The 21,695-nt window shown below is 42.4% G+C and overlaps 1 protein-coding gene across 3 annotated transcripts in view; it reads left to right on the forward strand.

The window, feature by feature from the left end:
* Nucleotides 1-20,803, forward strand: part of LOC140186198 (SH2 domain-containing protein 3C-like) — a 215,585-nt gene extending 194,782 nt beyond the window's left edge. For all 3 annotated transcript variants that reach the window (XM_072240156.1, XM_072240157.1, XM_072240158.1), the window contains 7 exons: nt 1,850-1,974; nt 2,947-3,611; nt 6,232-6,347; nt 9,578-9,749; nt 14,832-14,943; nt 15,603-15,809; nt 19,032-20,803. In XM_072240156.1, coding sequence (XP_072096257.1) covers nt 1,850-1,974; nt 2,947-3,611; nt 6,232-6,347; nt 9,578-9,749; nt 14,832-14,943; nt 15,603-15,809; nt 19,032-19,207 — 1,573 coding nt within the window. In that variant the 3' untranslated portion in view covers nt 19,208-20,803. The remainder of the gene's footprint in view (nt 1-1,849; nt 1,975-2,946; nt 3,612-6,231; nt 6,348-9,577; nt 9,750-14,831; nt 14,944-15,602; nt 15,810-19,031) is intronic.
* The last annotated feature ends 892 nt before the right edge of the window (nt 20,804-21,695 follow it).

Genomic DNA, 21,695 nt, shown 5'->3' on the forward strand with positions numbered 1-21,695 from the left:
TTATCACGTCCTTGATAACTGACTCCAGCAGTTTCCCCACCACCGACGTTAGGCTAACCGGTCTATAATTCCCCGGTTTCTCTCTCCCTCCTTTTTTAAAAAGTGGAGTTACATTAGCCACCCTCCAATCCTCAGGAACTAGTCCAGAATCTAACGAGTTTTGAAAAATTATCACTAATGCATCCACTATTTCTTGGGCTACTTCCTTAAGCACTCTAGGATGCAGACCATCTGGCCCTGGGGATTTATCTGCCTTCAATCCCTTCAATTTACCTAACACCACTTCCCTACTAACATGTATTTTGTTCAGTTCCTCCATCTCACTGGACCCTCTGTCCCCTACTATTTCTGGAAGATTATGTATGTCCTCCTTAGTGAAGACAGAACCAAAGTAATTATTCAATTGGTCTGCCATGTCCTTGCTCCCCATAATCAATTCACCTATTTCTGTCTGCAGGGGACCTACATTTGTCTTTACCAGTCTTTTCCTTTTTACATATCTAAAAAAGCTTTTACAGTCCGTTTTTATGTTCCCTGCCAGTTTTCTCTCATAATCTTTTTTCCCCTTCCTAATTAAGCCCTTTGTCCTCCTCTGCTGAACTCTGAATTTCTCCCAGTCCTCAGGTGAGCCACTTTCTCTGGCTAATTTGTATGCTTCTTCCTTGGAATTGATACTATCCCTAATTTCTCTTGTCAGCCACGGGTGCACTACCTTCCTTGATTTATTCTTTTGCCAAACTGGGATGAACAATTGTTGTAGTTCATCCATGCAACCTTTAAATGCTTGCCATTGCATATCCACCGTCAATCCTTTAAGTGTCATTTGCCAGTCTATCTTAGCTAATTCACGTCTCAGACCTTCAAAGTTACCCCTCTTTAAGTTCAGAACCTTTGTTTCTGAATTAACTATGTCACTCTCCATCTTAATGAAGATGCTTAATGCTGCATCTTAATGCTGTATCCTTCTGCCTTCAAGGAATATGGGGATGGTCGGGGGTGGGGGAGGTACTTAAGAAAATGGGCTGTATTTTTGATGTGCCTAGGGTGTCAGTGCCTTCCTTGAAAATGAGGAAAAAGCTCCCCACTCTCCTCACAGCAAGTAGGGAGAAAGCCAGTTGACCCGGAATCTCGGCAGTATTGGGCTGGCAAGCTGGCTTTTGGAACAAGGGACGATCATGGAGTGGCAGATTTGCTTCCCTAGGCTTTTGCTGCCTCGAAGAGGCTTCACAGTCAGCTGGTGTGGCCACTTTAATTCTTAGTGGTCTAAATTCTGATTGCCATTTCTATACTGAGTTACGTGGAATCCACATCAGCTTACCGACAAGGTGAGTTTCTGTTCCGTTCATAAACCAGGTGAATTGCTCCTGCTCTCAGACGCAGATATCTGGTCCATGTCTCTATCCTTGCTGGCCAATACCACCACGGTTAGGAGCAACGTGGCAGTCCCCAGGAATACCTGATCCTTGTCTGTATCCAACTGGCCCATCGTCATGGGGTATATTTAAAGCAGAGCTTGACAACTTGTTGATTACTCAAGGCATCAAAGGTTAGGGGAGAAGGCCAAAGAGTAGGGTCGCTGGGGATAATAAATCAGCCATGATGGAACGGTGGAATAAACTCAGTGGGGTGAATGTCCAAATTTGCTCCAACGTCTTATCGTCTTTGGTCTTCTGTAAGTGAAATCTGGCCCTCAAAGTAGACCAGGCTTCGCCACCTACCCAAATTCTACTCTATAAACATTGACTCCTGTATTTTGACATCTTGAGAGTGTGTTATGACCTGGTAATAGTTAAGTGATGAGTGACAGTATAAAGGAGCTTTCACTCAACAGTCACTTACCTTCCTTCAGCATTCCGTCAACACATCACAAGGAACCAATCCGCAATTTTGCTCTGAGCATGGATCAAATCAAGGACATTCGGCACGGGATGTCTCCAGTGAGCGAGATCCCTCTCTCTCCAGAATACAGCACAAGTAAGTGACATCAGGATAACAAGTAAGTGACATCAGGATAACGCCTTCAAGTGAAATTTTATGATTTTACACTAACAAAACATTTTATAAGGATCAAAGCAGACAGTAATTAGAATGTAAAAGTCAATAACGTTTATAAGACATCCTTGAGCATTTGTAAGTACTTTATTCTACTGGTGAGATGGAATAATGTTCAGGATTCTTGTTTGTAATCACCATTAGGGAGGCCTCTTTAGTGGGTGAAAACTGTTAATGAATCTCACACCCAGGTCTTGATTTGACCTATAGTTTAATCTCAGCCACTGGATTTACAGCCTAACAATACACCCAGTGGCCACTTTATTAGATTTCTGCAGTACCTAATAAAGTGTATACTTGTCTTCTGCTGCTATAGCCATCCACTTCAAGGTTCAAGTGTTGTGCATTCAGAGTTGCTCTTCTGCACACCGCTGTTGTAACTTGTGGTTATTTGAGTGTCTGCTGCCTTTCTATCAGTTTGAACTAGTCTAGCCATTCTCCTCTGACCTTCCTCATTAAAATGGCATTTTCACCCATTGAACTGATGCTCACTGGATTTTTTTTTTGTTTCTCGCACCATTCTCTGTAAAGTCTAGAGTCTGTTGTGCATGAAAATCCCAGGACATCACCGGTCTCTGAGATACTCAAACCACCCCGTGTGGCACCAACAATCATTCCACGGTCCAAATCACTTAGATCAAATTTGTTCCCCATTCTGATGCTTGGTCTGAACAACAATTAAACCACTTGACCACGTCTGCATGCTTTAATGAACTGAGTTGCTGCCGTATGATTGGCTAGTTGGATATTTGTATCAGTGAGCAGGTGTACGCTAGTTAAGTGGCCAGTGATTGTATGTCAGCTTTATCAGAAAAACAAAAGGGCTGGGGGTGATTGAGGGGAGGATCTTATTTGTAAGATATTTGCATTAACGCTGTGTAACATCTTCCTCAGGTTTGAAGCACAAAAGCCATCTCGGTCGGGTAGCAAGGATGACACCATCGTCACCAGTACTTCGGCGTTCCAGTGAACCACAGCTTAGCCCACCGATCGGTAACAGACTGTGCCAGGAGCCTAACAAAGAAAAGCCCAAGGAGGCTTCAAGCGGACCTCATTGTAACAGCACACATTCCACCCCGTCAAATAGCTCCGTGCAGTCAGACCAGAGAGTGGCCTCAGAGAACTGTAAAGAATCAGAGCACAGCCACTACTGCGAGCTACGGCCCTCGTCGCCGCTCGACTGGGAGAGGCAGCAGATGGAACTCGCTCTCAAGCAGAGTCAGCTGATGGCAAAGAGCTATGTGGAAAGGTTGAAAGTTGAGGAGAATCCCAACATAACCAGCTGGCAGTCTGAGACGAACTTTGGGATCCTGGAAACGGAGGCATATCTCGGTCGACTGCCCAGCTGCGCAGAAGAGGGAGAGGGGCTGCAGTGTGAACCGTTCACAGCCCCAGTCATTGAACAGGTGTCTTCCTTTAAGCTGAGTGGATATCAGTCGCTGCTCATTCCCTTGGAGAATAAGCCACTTGAGATGACTATACTAAAGAAAGTTAAGGAGCTGTTGGCTGAGGAGGATGCAAAAACGATTGCCAAGCACATCACGAAAGTAGACTGCATGGTGAGGAAATCCAGTTTGCAATGGATACATCTTAATCGGATTTTCATTTTTGTGCTGAGTTGTGGAAGTGGCTGGCCTTTCTTATGAGCACTGCCTTGTTCAAAGCACTGTCTAACCATCTGGTGCTGTAAAATATTTTCATTCCCATCTTGTCTTTTTGCTTCTTCTGGAAAATCTCTGGTAATTACTTGCCTTCATTCTAATTGGTTCTAAAATGGCAGTCACTTGTCACTAGTTAGCTCCCCCAAATAATAGTGGAGGGAAGAACGTGTTAATCTGTATTGATATTTGTCGTTGATCACTGAATGTTGGGCTGCACAGCCTGGGAGAACTTCTGCCTCTTAGAGTAGATAGAACTTCAGTTTCAGTTCTCATCCAAATATTTTATACTTTATACTTCATTGTCGCCAAACAATTGATACTAGAACGTACAATCATCACAGCAATATTTGATTCTGCGCTTCCCGCTCCCTGGATTACAAATCGATAGTAAATATTAAAAATTTAAATTATAAATCATAAATAGAAAATAGAAAAATGGAAAGTAAGGTAGTGCAAAAAAAGGTAGGTCCGGATATTTGGAGGGTACGGCCCAGATCCGGGTCAGGATCCATTCAGCAGTCTTATCACAGTTGGAAAGAAGCTGTTCCCAAATCTGGCCGTATGAGTCTTCAAGCTCCTGAGCCTTCTCCCGGAGGGAAGAGGGACGAAAAGTGTGTTGGCTGGGGGGGTCGTGGCCTTGATTATCCTGGCAGCACCGCTCCGACAGTGTGCAGTGTAAAGTGAGTCCAAGGACGGAAGATTGGTTTGTGTGATGTGCTGCGCCATGTTCACGATCTTCTGCAGCTTCTTCCGGTCTTGAACAGGACAACTTCCATACCAGGTTGTGATGCACCCTAGAAGAATGCTTTCTACGGTGCATCTATAAAAATTAGTGAGGGTTTTTGGGGACAGGCCAAATTTCTTTAGTTTTCTCAGGAAGTAAAGGTGCTGGTGGGCCTTCTTGGTAGTGGACTCTGCAAATCAGAGTGTTTTCAATAGTGCAGCACTCCCATAGCACAGCACCGAAGTGTCAGCTCACATTAGGCATTTAAATACATTGTGGTCCTTTTGTTCAAAAGTCTAAATATAAGAATAAAACATAGGAGCAGATCTAGACCATTCAGTCCATCGAATCTGCTCCACGATTTGATCATGGCTAAGTTATTATTCCCTCTCAACCCCACTCAAATACCTTCTCCTTGTAACCTTTGACACCCTCTCTAACCTCCACTTTAAATATACCCAATGACTTGTCCTTCTCAGCTGTTTGTGTCAAAGAATTGCACAGATTCCCCACCCTCTGGCGAAAGAAATTCCTCCTTGTCTCTGTTCTAAATGGACGACCTTGTATTTCCCCAAGCTGTGTGCAGTCCAGCATTCAATGATCAACCACAAAAACAACTGGAAAAAAGAAAATGAACTACGGTATTGTGCAAAAGTCTTCGGCGCTCAGATATAGCAAGGGTTGCTGAGACTTCTACACGGTACTGTGTTGGTCAATGTGGAGCAGAGAGCGAGTTTGTAAACCTGGCGGGAGCAAAGGGTGTTAGGAACGGCGACAGTGAAGCGCCGCGAGAGGGGTGTCTGACAGGTGGCAGAGAAGGAATGCCACAGGTGCAGACACACCCAGCCCTGAGACATCATTTGATTCCTAACAATTGATTTATTGATCATTACAGAATGTCTCTCTCTTGTTCTTCCTGCTTCCTCCTCTCTTCCTTCCCTGTTTCCCAAACATGATTCCCCTCTCCCTGCCCCCTTCCCACTCTCAGTCCACAACAGAGACCCATATCGGAATCAGGTTTATCATCACTCACATATGTCATGAAATGTGTTTTTTTTTCGTGGCAGTAGCACGGTGCAATACATAAAATTACTATAGTACTGTGCAAAATTCTTAGTCCCCCGGCTATATACCTGTGTGAACAGCGCTGTAGACACTGAGCAAAAGAGGCTCTAGAAACCTCACAGAATACAGTGTTGGGCAACCTGCGACAGGTTGCAAGCTGAAGCAGTCCTTCACATAGACTTCCACACAATGAATCTAGGGAAAGGACATTATCCTGCTTGTTTTCTAAAGATTGTTATCGCATCGGTCACCATGCTGGATTGTGCATGCCTGGCAAGGACAGGACCTCTCCCAGTGATGATACCAGATAGAGCTGAATATGTCATAGCTCTCATACTGACCATGATGAGATAGCAGAGGCTGACTGAGTCCTTACATGCAGAATCCAAAAACTAATGAGGACAGGAGAGGAACTGAAAGTGGTCTTGAATTTACTAGATTTATTCGTCTCAAGCAATATAGTTGGCACCTTATCAGCCCGTTAAGACTAAAACTAAGTTAAAAATCTTTCAATATATGAATCCATAGTTACCTCATCCAATCCTGTGAGACAAATGTATATCCCCAGTAGTTAATTGGAAACCTTGATGTTTCACACAAGCCAGTTACTGGAGATGCTTTTGATAAACAGATCGATATTCAGAGGGTGAAGTGATTGCTTTTCACTTGAGGCCTTGTAATTACCAAGAGCGCAAGTTGATTAATCTCTTTTATATCCTGTCTCCACAGGTTGCTAGGATACTGGCTGTTTCCAAGGAGCTGCAGAAGCAGATGGGGGTGAGCTCAGGGCTGGAGTTACTCACTCTTCCCCATGGGCACCAGCTTCGACTCGACTTGCTAGAACGGTGAGAAGCAGAGTTGTGGTGCAAACCATGTCCTGTGGTCCTGTGTTCTTGACCAGGTTGCAGCTCAGCTACTTTGAAAGAGGATGGGTTGTAGGAGAAATTGCATAGAGGTTTGGGCATCAATTTGTAAAAATTGGGATAACGTCACTACTTTTGAGCCAAACTGCGTGCTGTATTCAGATGGCCTATCTCCTGCGGCAAATATTTGCACAAAATATTTTCATTACATGGTCGACACAACATTGTGGGCCAAAGGGCCTGTAATGTGCTGTAGATTTTCTATGTTTCTGTTTTATTTATTTTTCTTTCCAAGAAGGAAAATTATGATAATCTTTTCCTCTCCTAAAGGTGCGGCCTACAGCTTTGCTTTGTTAGATTAGATTTACAGAAAATGAGGGCAATAGTCATAGTCATACTTTATTGATCCCGGGGGAAATTGGTTTTCGTTACAGTTGCAGCATAAATAATAAATAGTAATAGAAATAGTAATAGTAATATTACTATTAGTAAATAGTAAATAGTAATAATCATGGAAATAATAAATAGTAATAGAAAAATAGTAATAAATAGTTAAGTAGTAATATGTAAATTATGCCAGTAAATTATGAAATAAGTCCAGGACCAGCCTATCGGCTCAGGGTGTCTGCCCCTCCAGGGGAGGAGTTGTAAAGTTTGATGGCCACAGGCAGGAATGACTTCCTATGACGCTCTGTGCTGCATCTCAGTGGAATGAGCCTCTGACAGAATGTACGCCTGTGCCCACCCAGTACATTATGTAGTGGATGGGAGACATTGTCCAAGATGGCATGCAACTTAGACAGCATCCTCTTTTCAGACACCACCGTCAGAGAGTACAGTTCCATCCCCACAACATCACTGGCCTTACGAATGAGTTTGTTGATTCTGTTGGTGTCTGCTACTCTCAGCCTGCTGCCCCAGCACACAACAGCAAACATGATAGCACTGGCCACCACAGACTCATAGAACATCCTCAGCATCGTCCGGCAGATGTTAAGGGACCTCAGTCTCCTCAGGAAATAGAGATGGCTCTGACCCTTCTTGTAGACAGCCTCAGTGTTCTTTGACCAGTCCAGTTTATTGTCAATTCATATCCCCAGGTATTTGTAATCCTCCACACTGACCCCCTGGATGGAAACAGGGGTCACCGGTACCTTAGCTCTCCTCAGGTCTACCACCGGCTCCTTAGTCTTTTTCACATTAAGCTGCAGATAATTCTGCTCACACCATGTGACAAAATTTCCTACCGTAGCCCTGTACTCAACCTCATCTCCCTCCTGAAACAGGCTATTTTACAGTACGGGGCATCCAAAGAAGAACCTGGAGCAGGAACGTATGGTGTATAAGTTGATTTTTAGGTCAAATTTATTTTTTTTGTAGGTCAGGAAAGTAAAGGCTAGCTCTGGTGTTCCAGCCCACACCTTAGTCAGCTGTACTAATGCAGCATTGGTTTGTGGTTCAAATTCCAGTCCAGAATCGACAGCACCTTCATGGCCAGCACATAGAGCAACACTGAGCAAGTGCCTCGCTCTGATGTAACACACACAAAATGCTGGAGGAACTCAGCAGGTCAGGCAGCATCAAAGGAGAGGAACAAAGAGCTGACGTTTCACGACCTGCTGAGCTCCTCCAGTATTTTGTACGTGTTGCTCTGAACTTCCAGCATCTGCAAAATACCCTTGTGTTTATGATTTGAACACTCTGTACCATATATTGGGTAGAAATCAAAATATGGCCCAAGCTGCTGTCCAAGATGTTTGTAGTTTAAGATCCCACATCCCGTTATTTTAAGAAGAGCAAGGAGTATGTATACCCTCGTGTTCTGACTGTAGTCTATCTCACATTCAAAAGCATAAAACAGAGAACTTCTGCAGATGCTGGAAATCAGCACAGTGGGTGTACCTATACCTCAGGGACTGCAGCGGTTCAAGAAGGCAGCTCATCACCACCTTCTCAAGGGCAACTAAGGATGGGCAATAAATGCCGACTCAGCTGGCGATGCCCACATCCCGTAAATGAATAAATTATCCTGCTGCAGGGTCTCGGCCTGAAACGTCGACTGTACTCCTTTCCATAGCTGCTGCCTGGCCTGCTTAATTCTTCCAGCATTTTATATGTGTTGTTTGAAGTGGAGAATTTATTTACATTCCTACTGCTGTTTGCCTACACTGTATATAAACAGACCATAACCTTAAAATGACTTCACCTCATTCAGCAATAATTACCTCAAATCTTTCCAGATTTTTTTTAGATGGCAATGATTATCTGTGATCTTCAAAGACAGTGGTTGAATCTGGTTTTACTTGCTGGCAATTTTAAAGATTAATTTGAAGAACCTGTAGACTGCAGGGACTGCTAACTCTATTAAAAGATTTGTGGCAGTACTGTGTGGTGCCCTGACTAAACAGGTTTTGCTGGGTGCTGAAAATTAATATTCATCCAGCTGGCAGGTAAAGTTGGTGCACAGCAGCGCTGTATAAATTTAAAGTGACAAATAATAATATGTGAGATTCAACGGCAGACCTGGTGAACAACCTGGGCAGTTCGTAGGTCAATAAAACTGCCTAATGGGCTCTCAGGTAATGGAAATGAGAGTAACAAGAAAGGCCGACATGTCAGAACGGGAATGAAAATGGAGTGTGAACGTTCATTCAAAGTTTGGAGGCAGTTTCATGGACTAATTGTGACTGTATACTTCTTGCTGTGAACAGTTCTTCACGAATGCTGCAGGGAATTTCGACATTCGGTGCTAGGCACGACTCTGAGTGTCTGTCCTTAGAGAGTTCCTCAGGGCAGTTTTACTTACAGGACTAATTAGACTGAGGTTGAAGCCACAGTGAAAACAGCCAGGGTCTGGAAGATGTTCGGCTTTCTCTCCAGTGGGAAATTCCAACAAAAGGTCACTGATCTGAAATGTCTGTTTCCTTTCACTATGGATGGTGCCTAACTTACTGCATTTTCGCAGCATTTTCTGTGCTGACTCCAGCTCCTTTCCCTGTTCTCGTGGGTTTAATACTATGTTTAATACTATGTATTTCCCTGTTCTCGTGGGTTTAATACTATGTATTTCCCTGTTCTCGTGGGTTTAATACTATGTATTTCCCTGTTCTCGTGGGTTTAATACTATGTTTAATACTATGTTCTCATGGTTTAATACTATGCATTTCCCTGTTTTCGTGGGTTTAATACTATGTATTTCCCTGTTCTCGTAGGTTTAACACGATGTCGATCATGATGGCAGTGGATATTCTAGGCTGTACCGGCAGCACAGAGGAGCGAGCAGCCCTACTCCATAAAACTATACAGTTGGCGGCTGAACTGAAGAGCAATATGGGCAATATGTTTGGATTTGCTGCTGTGATGAAAGCTTTGGAGATGCCTCAGGTAGGTGCCGCAAGCAGGGAGGTAATCCCACGTTTCTATCCTCATTCCCCTACATTGATGCCATCTTCTTTATTTGTTTAATTATTTATTGCAATACAGTGCAGAATAGGCCCTTTGACCCTTCAGCCTGTGCCGTCCAGCTACCCCGGATTTAACACTAGCCTAATCATTTGCAATGCACAATGACCAATAAGCCTAGCAACTGGTGTGTCTTTGGACTGTGGGAGGAAACCGGAGCACCCGGAGGAAACCCACGCGGTCACAGGGAGAATGCACAGACTTCTGATTTAAAGTGGGCTCTCTACTCCTGGACCATTCTCCTAAACACTCCAGTCTGACTTCCCCTCCTGCCATGTGATGAAGAACTCTATATTCACTGCTTCCTCTTGAGGGAGACAGTTAAACACTCAACAGCTGAGGATTGGACTAGCAGGGAGTTTAGATCAGATACTCTCCAGTGGCTCAGCCTTTCAGTTACACCATTAGCAGTTGTTTCTTTGGTCTTCGAGGGGGGTGTAAGTCACATTCAAAACGACAGAGGGACCATGATAAATAATTGATTGTGTCGTTCATAGTCGGCATCATTATTCTAAAAGTAACCACAGGGTAAAAACATCAGTAGTAGTGCTTTAGCAGACTACAGTTGTCGTCCCATTAAGTAGATTCATCCATCACTGTTGATACTATATTGATTAAAACTCAATTAGCTAGAAATATGAGAGAGGTATATCCAGTAAATGTGTTCTGCTGCTTTTCTGATTACTATTGAGGTGGCAGTTATTCCAGAAACATTGCGTTTTTTATCACTGATAGGCCATGCCTATGGTTTTATTCCTGCTGGAAAATAGTTTTGTTCTGTTGAATCACCATATGTTGTCGTTTGATGGCAGTGATTAGGAAACTCGCCTGTATGGATTCAAACTTTGCTTCATTCCTCATGGTTAAAACATGACTCCCTATACACATTGCTTAAATTGCTCCAGGTGAAAGAGAACTTCTGTTCCTGGACCTTCTTACCGAACTTCTCGGCCTCCTGTACAATTGCCTACATTGGTCTTTTATTACGTTAGAATCAGAATTAGGTTTAATGTCATCGGCATATGTGGTGAAACTTCTTAACCCTGAAGCAGCAGTGCAATGCAATACATGATAACTAAAGAAAAAAAGACTGAATTACAGTAAATATACACAGTATTAATATATATTAGCTAGTTGAATTAAAATAAGTAGAGCAAAGACAGAAAATTTTAAAAAAGTAGTGAGGTAGTGTTCATAGGTTCAATGTCCATTTAGAAATCATATAGCAGAGAGGAAGAAGCTGTTCCTGAATTGCTGAGTGTGTGTGCCTTCAGGCTTCTGAACTTCCTTCCTGATGGTAACAATGAGAAGAGGGCATGACCTGGGTGTTGGGGGTCCTTAATGAAAGATGCCTCCTTTCTGAGGCACCGCTCCTTGAAGATGTCTTGGAATCTATAGAGGCTAGTACCCATGATGGAGCTGAGTAACTTTCCAACTCTCTGCATCTTACTTCAATCCTGGTAGCTCCCCCACGACCATACCAGCTGGTGCTGCAGCCAGTCAGAATGCTGTCCACAGTACATCTGTAGAAGTTTGAGTGTTTTAGGACAATTGACAATTAATTAATTATGGACTATAATAGGACAATTGATAAACAGAGGTGAAGAAACAACATTTGCAGTAAACAACATTCTGGGGATTTTCTCTGGTGCACTGGGGATTAAATTTCACAATATGTTCCATTATTCTGTAAAATCTACAGAATCAATATCCTTTAGAATTACTGAAGCTTGCAGTAGAAGGGCTATGCCCAGTTTATGTTCTTCAAACACTTATCTAACCACCTCTTTAAAGTTACAATGGAAATGTGATACCACTTTCAGCTGCCTTTACACAACACGATCCTGCATAATTAAGAATATGTCTATACAGTTCTCTCTTAAACTTCACTGCTTTTAAGGGGAATCAGAGAAAATCTTCGAAACAGGAATGGACCCATTAACCCAACATTCTGTCTGGACAAGAGGACGCATATCCTAACCACATGTCCTAGCCAGAGGACAAAAGCATTGCAGGTCACAATTTTTCCAAATAAACATCCAAGAATACTTTAAAACGCTTTCTGCATTTACCATATTTTTTGGTTGTGAATTCTGGACATCTAAAACCTTTTTGGATCAGAATCAGGTTTATTATCGCTGTCTTACATGATGTGTAATTTGTTCTGCAGGAACAGTACAGAGCAAAGACATAAAATTACTATGAATAAATAAATAAATAGATGATGCAGAAGAGAAGGAATAATGAGGTAGTGTTCATGGACCATTCAGAAACCTGTTGGCGGAGGGGAAGAAGCTGTATCTGAATCATTGAGTGTGCGTCTCGAGGCTCCTGATGGTAGCAACGAGAAAGGACAATGCCCCTGACGGTGAGGGTCCTTAATGATGGACGCATCCATCTTGAGGCACAACCTCTTGAAGATATCCTCAATGGTGGGTAGGGTTATGCCTGCGATGGAGCTGACTGAATCGGCAACCCTCAGCAGCCTCTCGCCATCCTGTGCATTGGAATCTCCGTATAGGCTGTAATGCAACCCACCCTAATGCTCTCTACAATATATCTATAGAAATTTGTAGACGTCTTTGGTGAAAATCTCTTGCTCATCTCCCCTGTAATTTTCTACCAGTTACCTTAAATCTCTGCATTCAAATTTTAACGCCCCTGCCAAGAGAAATAGGTCTTTTCTATTTACCCCATCCCAGGTCCTTTATACATCCTGCATCTTCCCTTGCATCTTCCATTCCAAAGGACATTAGCTGATCCAATATCTCCCTCATAGCTAAATTTTTCTGGCCCTAACAATGTTCTCATTGATCTCCATTGCGTCCACTCCATCTTCAAGGTAATAAGGTGACCAGAACTAAACAGAGTACTCAAGCTACTGTTCCAGAATAACATTCTTGCATTCACAATCTATAACTCTGTTCATAAAGGATAGCTCCAATGAACTCTTTCAGTCACCTCACTGATTTGACCTTCTGACTTTCAGGATTTGTGGACATATAAACTAATGTTTACTTATCCCTCCACACCATTCAGTATCCTCCCACTTACTGTATATTTTCCTTTTTTTGCACCTTTCTGCTCTCCCCAGGATTTATCTGGATTAAGTTCCATTTGCTACTTTTCTGCCCATCTGTAGTCAAAGCTTTCTCCCTGACTGTCAACCAAATGGTCAATTTTCCATTTGTTTGCATCTTGCTTCTAATTGTTTAATTAAAATATTTACAAACTCTAAAATAATCCCAGATTTCCCAGTCTTCACATAGATATTCCCTCATTACTGGTATTAGCTTGATAAACCCTCTGCTCCCCTTCCAGCATTACAACATCTTTCCTAATGTAATGTGCGCAAGTGTGCAAACATTTCTCCATCGGAATCTCAATGATCTGAAAAATTTGTGTGGCTTCCTTGCTTTTATTTTTATATTCTTACTTTTTATTAATTGTCACAACATTTCCTGACACCTTCACAATGTGCAAAATGTCATCCCAGAATCCTCCACTCTTTCACTGTACCACCTCTTCAAAAGAGTAGTATTTGGTTTTTATTTCCTTTCCGTGTCTTTTTTTCTCTAAGATTCTCACTTCAAACTTAGCCCAATTGAATCTGTCACATGTCTGCCCCAATGTTCCCTCTGTGGTAAACCATATATATGTTGTAACTGGGTTAACTGTCTGGACACGCCCCTCTGCTGGCTGCCCCTGTGGCTGCTCCCACAGAGTCCTGTATAAAGGTGTTTCACCTTGCCCCTCCCCCTCAGTCCGGGGGCAGACACTCACCGTGGAGGTTGTATTGTACAGCGAATAAAAGCCTTTCAGTATTTTACCCAACTTCAGTCTTTTGGAGTTATTGAAGGTGCTTCACCCTCTAAATTTTTTTACTGCTGCATGGACCAACCATTGCTTTCAACAGGACATTTTTACGTGACCTGAAAACTGCAGGGCACTTTAAATGTTTTTTTTTGTAATATGAACATCTAACAAACACAAACCGCCACTCACAACACAAGTAAATGTCAGTTAGTCAAACCAACTGACAAGCACAAAGACAAAAGTAAAATGTTTTGACTAGATGGCGTTGGTGTTCAGCGGGCCATCAGTTTATTAACAATGAGCTACCAACTTCCCTTCTGTGTTTATTGTTACAATTTGTAACAGTGTTGTAAGTTGAAACACTGACAACGTAAATATGTTGAAGCTCTAAAATGTTTCAAAGTAATGGTTGTGGTACATTTATTATTTAGAAAATTTATGGATTATATTCATTAATACAATTAGTTACAGGGTATTTCCACAATTATATTAACATAGATTTCAAAATTATATTAACATTATATAAAAGAAAGTTCCATCTGTGCAGGTACAAAGGCTTTGTATGCAGGAGCATTTCAGATACTGCACTACCGCACACCCGCACAGCTTAGAGGAAACAGTGGTCTGCCCACATCTTCAGTCTTTGTCCTCTTGAATTCTGCTGCTAATCTGTTCACTGTCTAACAAGTTTTTATTACCCTAAACTTCAACATTAAACATATTAAACCCAACTTCAAGTTGTAATTGTAATTTAACCCCCAGGAGACCCTACTGCATGCATACTTCACTGCAGTCAGAAAAATATCTGTTCAGCGCTACCCTTTGCTGCTAACTATTTGCCATTAATGTATTTAAGGTACTACCAATTCTAAAACCAAATGCTTCTACTTTGTGAATTAGTCTGTAATGTGCTACTTAAATATAATGCGCTATTTAAATAATCAAGTATCTTTTTAAAGTTATACCAATGTATCTATTGTACCACATATCTTCCACCCATTTACTTCAATAGAGAATTCAATCATGGCAAATAACAAAACTAAGTAACTTGTATCAAATTCCCTTTTGTGACACAACAAAGCAGTTGTACAGGTGAATACTACAGTTTTACCACGAGATAGTGCATTTCATGTTAAATCTGCACCTCTCCTGGTTACAACATTCATTCACCCCAGGTTTTCATTGTAGATTTCAAGGCTCGAGCAGACATGGATAACTCTTCGTCAACGACACACGGAGGGAGCGATTCTCTATGAGAAGAAGCTGAAACCCTTCATGAGAAACATGAATGAAGGAAAAGGTAACACACACTATTTCAGCCTACATACAGATATACAGTAGTTTTGTTTTCCTATACTAGGAAAGAGGAAAAGATTTTGGTGAGAGAACACACCTCCAATGTCTATTTCTGTTGGCACATTGACCTCTTCTGGGATAAATGTCTAATGCCTCCTTGATGCTCAGGTGAGATTGGGAAGAAGTTCATAGATTTGAATGGATATAGATCTAATATCAATAAATTAGGAGGAATGTCTCTTAATATGAAGAAGAGGCTACAACGTGAAGATTTATTAAATAAATACTTTCATAAACAATCTCTGTAGTCAACTTCTTGAAAAATAAGTTCTTGGTGATATAGGAGTAGGAACAGACTACTAAGATAAAGTATTCCGCCGTGCTCGTGAGATAACAAGAGATACGTTAGGTGTGGGGGGAGGGGGTTGTTGATAAAAGAAGTTTGCAGGGTCAAAAAGCTAAAATAGAAAGGGAGCAATAATTTGGAATCTTTCTTCGTTGCTTCTGGGAATCAGAGAGTACTTACCAAGAATTAACCCTCAACTGATTCAGCAGAGGAAGTAGAGATCTTAACTGGGCAGATGATCTGTGGAAAGAGCAGAGTTGATGACCCTTTTCATTCTGCATTCTGACTTTTATTCCAAAATGTTTTGTATCTTTCAGAAGCATCGCCACTGACCAACACAACCTTTCCTCATGTGGTTCCCCTCATCACTTTGCTTGAACGTAACTTGGCAACTACCGACAACATTGAGCCATGGGAGGTCAGCGATAGTGGTGTGGAGGTGGTTATGTCACACCTGGAGGCTGCAAGAACAATTGCACATCATGGGGGACTGTATAAAACCAACGCAGAAATGAAACTACAAGGCAAGTACACAGAAACCCCCCACTTGTTTTACCACTGAATAGCTAAATTTGACGTGGTTGAATAATTTCTCACTTCCCAAAGGTCCCCTCCTTGGTCTGAAGCCCTGAGGCATGTTTCATAGGTTCAAGCCACACTCCCACCCAGGTAGAAAATCCAGTTTTTATACTTGAACTTTGACAGTGACTGCTAGCTGTTTGATCACTGGATTACCATGAGCTAGTCTCACCATTATCATTATGTGCTGTGTTGTGTGATGTCGACAGTCATGGTCTTCCATCTGTTGACCATGATTTTTCTTGGGAAATTTTTCTACAGAAGTGGTTTGCCATTGTCTGCATCTGGGAAATGTCCCCAACCATTACCAATGCTCTTCAGGGATTGTCTGCCTGGTGTCAGTGGTCACATAACCAGGATTTGTGATATGCACTGGCTGCTCATACAACCATCCACCACCTGCACCACATGACCCTGATCGGGAGGCTTGAACAAGGGTGACCTGCAGGCTAGTGGAAGGGAGGAGTGCCCTACACCACCTTTGGTAGAGATGTACCTCCACCCCACCACCCTCAGCTGGTCTAGTCCTGATATTCTCCAGCTTTGGTCACTAACAGGAACCCAGGTCAAATTCCCTTTTCAACAGTTTTAACTCAGGATTACCAAAGCCAGGGAAGTACAACCATTCTCAGTCTGGCTGAGGTCAGCTCATAAGCCATATGCCAGAAACGACCTGAGACCTCCTTGACGCACTTAGTTCAAAACAACATTTGCTTTGAAAGAAAAATAGGAACTGGACAATGGCACAATATGACATGACTACCAGCTCATGAATATCCCTGACTGTTTCTGTGCATTGGTCCAGTACGGGAGGAAAACAGATGGTAGTTATTTTGTCATGTAAAAGGAAGGAAATCCCTATCAAAAGTTTATCCTGCACAAGCCATTTAGATGGTTACAAAACACTACTGGCGTGAAGCCAAGAGTAATTTGCTTGTCTGGATTTGGGAAAAAATTGGAGCTGAAGGGGAACTTACAAATAAGGAATTATGTGTGCTTTTTACTATTCTGTTGTTGGTAGCAATACCTTCTTTCTCCTCTGGGTTTGAACGTAGTTCAGGCTGATGGATTTAATACTAGTGATAAGCATCACTATTTATGTGAGCTGTCTATCCAGACCATAGGGAATGCACTTAGTTCAGCAGAGGAAGCTGGATGTGGTTGTTGGAGATCGATCCCCATCCCAGCCTCAGGGCAGTGTCCTTAGCCATGTCATCTTCACCGGCTTTGTGAATGACCCTCAAAGTCAGAGGGGGCAGGAGGATAGGAGGAATATGGGGGCATTTACTGATGCCTGTACAAAGTTCCAGTCCATCTGCAACTCTTCATTGAATGAAACAGTCTTACCTGCATCCTGTGAGACCAATCCAACATTCTTTCATGGGCTGCTGAGAGGCAATTACCATTGGTGTTACAAAGTGCCATTAAATGTCAATTTCCAATAAGAGACAGTATAATCATGTGGACATTCAATGGCATTATCACTGTGAGATCTCCATCTTCAATGCAATTGGGGTCACCAAGAACTGGAAACTCAACTGCATCTACCACTTCAATAACGTAGTTTCAAAAACTACATTACAAAGCTATAAAGGCTGGTTATCCTGTGGAGAGTAGCTCATCATCCTGATAAGACCATGTACAGAGCACATTCAGAGCATGGTGGAACACACTTACCTGAACGAGTGGCATTCTGACAACACTCAGGAAGCTGAATGGCATCCGGAAAATTCTGGGGCGTTTCACCCAACACCTGCCAACTTGTAATCCTTCCCCTCCCCCCACCCCCACCTTCTCAGTCTAGCTTCTTCGCCAGCCCTAATGAAGGGCCGAGTCGTCGACTGTTTATCCTTCTCCATCGGTGCTGTCTGACCGGCTGAGCTCCTCCAGCACTTTGTGTGTGCGTGTGTTTCTCCATCTTAAATACCACCAGACTAGTCATGCCCAGGCATCATTCCTGAAGAATATGGCAGAGTTTGTCATTTAAACGTCAGTTATCATTGATACCTGTACCCGGCTAGAAGCCCGAGAAGGGTCTATTCATCATATATGCCGAGAAGGCACTAGACCCCTTTTTCCTCAATCTTCCTCAGAGAGGCTACAAGGACGTCTCATGTCAGAGGTAGAAATACCTTGTGGGCGAAGTAGGATGGTCTCTGTGGACACAGAAACGAAGTGAGGTGACTGGGACAATGTGGGAAAGCACCGTACTACATCTCAGCTATTCAGTCCACTTTCCCAACTTTTTGCTGCAATCCTGCAATTTCCCAACTTCAAGTACCTGCATTATTCTGTTTTCAAAGTTAATGAATTTACTTTCATAATCCTTTCAAGATGGTATTCCAGATCACATAACTTAGTCTGATCATCAATAACAGCTAGGTTGAGGGGTATAAAGTAACAAAGAGATGGGAACATCTCTAGAACAAGGATACGCATACAGTGCATCAGCCTTCATTAACCATGGGATTGAGATTAGGAGCCGAGAGGTAATGTTACAGCTGTGTAGGACCCTGGTCAGACCCCACTTGGAGTACTGTGCTCAGTTCTGGTTGCCTCACTATAGGAAGGATGTGGAAACCATAGAAAAAGTGCAGAGGAGATTTACAAGGATGTTGCCTGGATTGGGGAGCATGCCTTATGAGAATAGGTTGAGTGAGCTTGGCCTTTTCACCTCGGAGTGACAGAGGATGAGAGGTGACCTGAAGTAAGATATATAAGATGATGAGATGCATTGATCATGTGGATAGTCAGAGGCTTTTTCTCAGGGCTGAAATGGCTAACACAAGAGGGCACAGTTCTAAGGTGCTTGGAAGTAGGTACAGAGGAGATGTCAGGGGTAAGTATCTTACGCAGAGAGTGGTGAGTGCGTGGAATGGGCTGCCAGTGATGGTGGTGGAGGTGAATATGACAGGGTCTTTTAAGAGACTCCTGGACAGGTACATGGAGCTCAGAAGAACAGAGAGCTATGGGTAACCCTAGGTAATCACTAAGGTAGGGACATGTTCAGTACAGCTTTGTGGGCCGTAGGGCCTGTATTGTGCAGTAGGTTTTCTATGTTTCTAAAGAGGGGAGAAGAGAAGATGTTCATTGAATCTTAACTCTGGATTTTGGTTTCAAAGCAAGTTCACAGTGTGGTGTGACACTATTCCCTTTTCAACCCGCAGGTTTTCAGGAAAATGAACAAGTCCTTGAAGTCTTCAAGACAGAATTCCAAATGCGGCTGCTGTGGGGGAGCCGAGGAGCAGGGGGCAACCAAGCTGAGCGATATGGAAAGTTTGACAAGGTCCTATGTGCACTGTCAAATAAGCTGGAGCCTCCAGTTCATCACAGTGAATTGTAACTGGAAGGGTGTATAATCAACTTGCGAGCTTGGTTAAAAGAATTGGTGACAGGAATTCCCAAGTATTGTGTTTTTTTTCTTTTAATTTAATTTTATTTTAGAAATCCCTTCTGTTTAATGACAAAGCACTATTGTAACAGTCATTGGTAATTCACAAGCAGGTGTGTGCACAAAATCCTACAGAGATTGGAAGAATGGGTGCAGAGGGATGGGTTTCAAATGTCAACTATTTTTGATCAAAGAAACCATAATGATCCCTGAACTGAAAGAGAGTTTTAATAAAACTCCGACTCATTTATTGCCGAGCTGTACCGATGAGAATAGTCTACAGTAAAAGTATACATGCAAACAATCTCATCTCATTTGGATGAGCAGTGAGGTGCTACATATGGCATCAGGGAATTTATCTTAGACTGGAGAAGTGGAGAAAAAAATCAGCTGTAGTTGTTATCTAGAGAGTCATGCTGGAAAGTGGACCTGCAGCTAAGCTTGGATTAGACCAAACATGCTACTGGTTTACTGAGGCTGACTCTCAAACTTGTACTGAACAACCTTACTGTGGATAAGCTTCTGGAGTCGGAAACTACATTCCAGCAGGTACCAGCACCTTTTAAAATAAAAACTAAAGAAAGAGTGGAAACATTTTATAAACCTTTCAAAAGATGACCAAACCCGAGAGGATTTGCACTTTTCAAAAAAAAACTCACCAAAAATATTGCAACAACATGCATTTATCTGGCACCTTCAATGCAGAAAAATGATTCCTGTATAAGCAATGACATTCCACTGCAGAAGTCAGACTTATCTAATGCTCTGTCTTGGAGGTCTAAGGAAAAGTCTCAAAAATCAACCAAGTCACAATGAAAGAAGTTTGGGACAAAACTCTTACCAAGCAGAACTAAAGATGAACCTGATGTTTGGTTTGTAACCCATAAAATGACAAGTCTGACTGTCTCACTGTGAAGTTACTGTACAGTAGAATTTTGTTCTCATGCTCTAAGATAATTTGGGAGTAAAATTACACATTAGTATTAAATACCCAATGTGAAAATACCACCTTTGCTGTATTGGTGGGAAGGGAAGTCCCAGACTGATCAACATATTACCTGGCTGGATGACCTCAAGAGTGGTTTCAAAAACATCCTGTGTGTGCACCAAGCCATCTATGGTGAAGAGTGAGACAGGGCATCTCATCTAGAGAGAACTGTATGCACAGGCTGATTGACAGATGATACAAATCCACACGGCTTCTATCTATTACCTGAGTGGTTAGGAAGCAAAATGTTGTGTTTCCTATCATTACTCAACAACCTTTCTCACAGATGAAACATTGGATGCAGCTGGCATGCTATCTATTCCTTTATAACTGGACTCATTTGAGTTAAACTACTTTGAAGAAAGTGAAGCCCAAGGAAATAGACACACGAGCATCTACAAAAGATGAGAAAGAAGAAAGGCAGGGAGGGAGAGGGGAGTGATAGTGCACAGTTGCTCTTTTACAAAAAAAAGAGTAAATGTGCTCCAGTGCAAAGATGAGGAAATCTGCAGATGCTGGAATTTCAAGCGACACACATAAAAGTTGCTGGTGAACGCAGCAGGCCAGGCAGCATCTCTAGGAAGAGGTACAGTTGACATTTCGGGCCGAGACCCTTCATCAGGACTAACTGAAAGAAGAGTTAGTCCTGACGAAGGGTCTCGGCCCGAAACGTCGACTGTACCTCTTCCTAGAGATGCTGCCTGGCCTGCTGCGTTCACCAGCAACTTTCATGTGTGTTAAATGTGCTCCAAGTAGCCTTGCATCAGAAAACTAATCTCACCTTCAGTCCTGCAGCTGTCCTGCATCTCAAACTGACCCTCCCTGAAGAAGTGGAAAAATGTGACAATCGGGAATAAACTTGCTCTTTTGTAGCTGACTTAGTGTATTAAAAGAATACAGAAATTGAGTTCAAAATATGTCATTACTGATGTGCTTGAATGTATTGACCATGTTGGTAAATACAAGTACAGAAAGACAGTATATCTACTACTAAAGCTGATGAACTGTGTATAGAACCCAAGTACCTGCCTTCACCACTGTGCTAATGTTTACTGTTATTCCCAGAATGTCTCTTCAGAGTGGACTTTTAAGGAGGCAGCATTATTGTATTTCAGACGGACAGACATTGCCAAAACTACACTCTCCAATCACTTGCAAGAAAAGAAAGGTTCCATCCAGCACACACCACATTAAGTGGTATAACACATAAGACTAGAGATGCAAAAGTCTAAACATTTAACTACATCGCACCAGTAATGAATACGTTTTCAATGCCAGTCCTGTATTAGCCAGGAAAGGAGAGTACCTTGTGTGAGTACTGGGTCCTGGCATGCTCTTCAAGTCACATAATTTCATTTGTGTTCAACCACAAAACTCTTCAGTGTTCTGCTTTGCAACTATGGCACAGTGTAAATAAACAGATGTATATAATTCTATGTTCTTGCATAAAAA

This window comes from Mobula birostris, chromosome 22, assembly GCF_030028105.1.
Source record: "Mobula birostris isolate sMobBir1 chromosome 22, sMobBir1.hap1, whole genome shotgun sequence".
Taxonomy (NCBI): Eukaryota; Metazoa; Chordata; class Chondrichthyes; order Myliobatiformes; family Myliobatidae; genus Mobula; species Mobula birostris.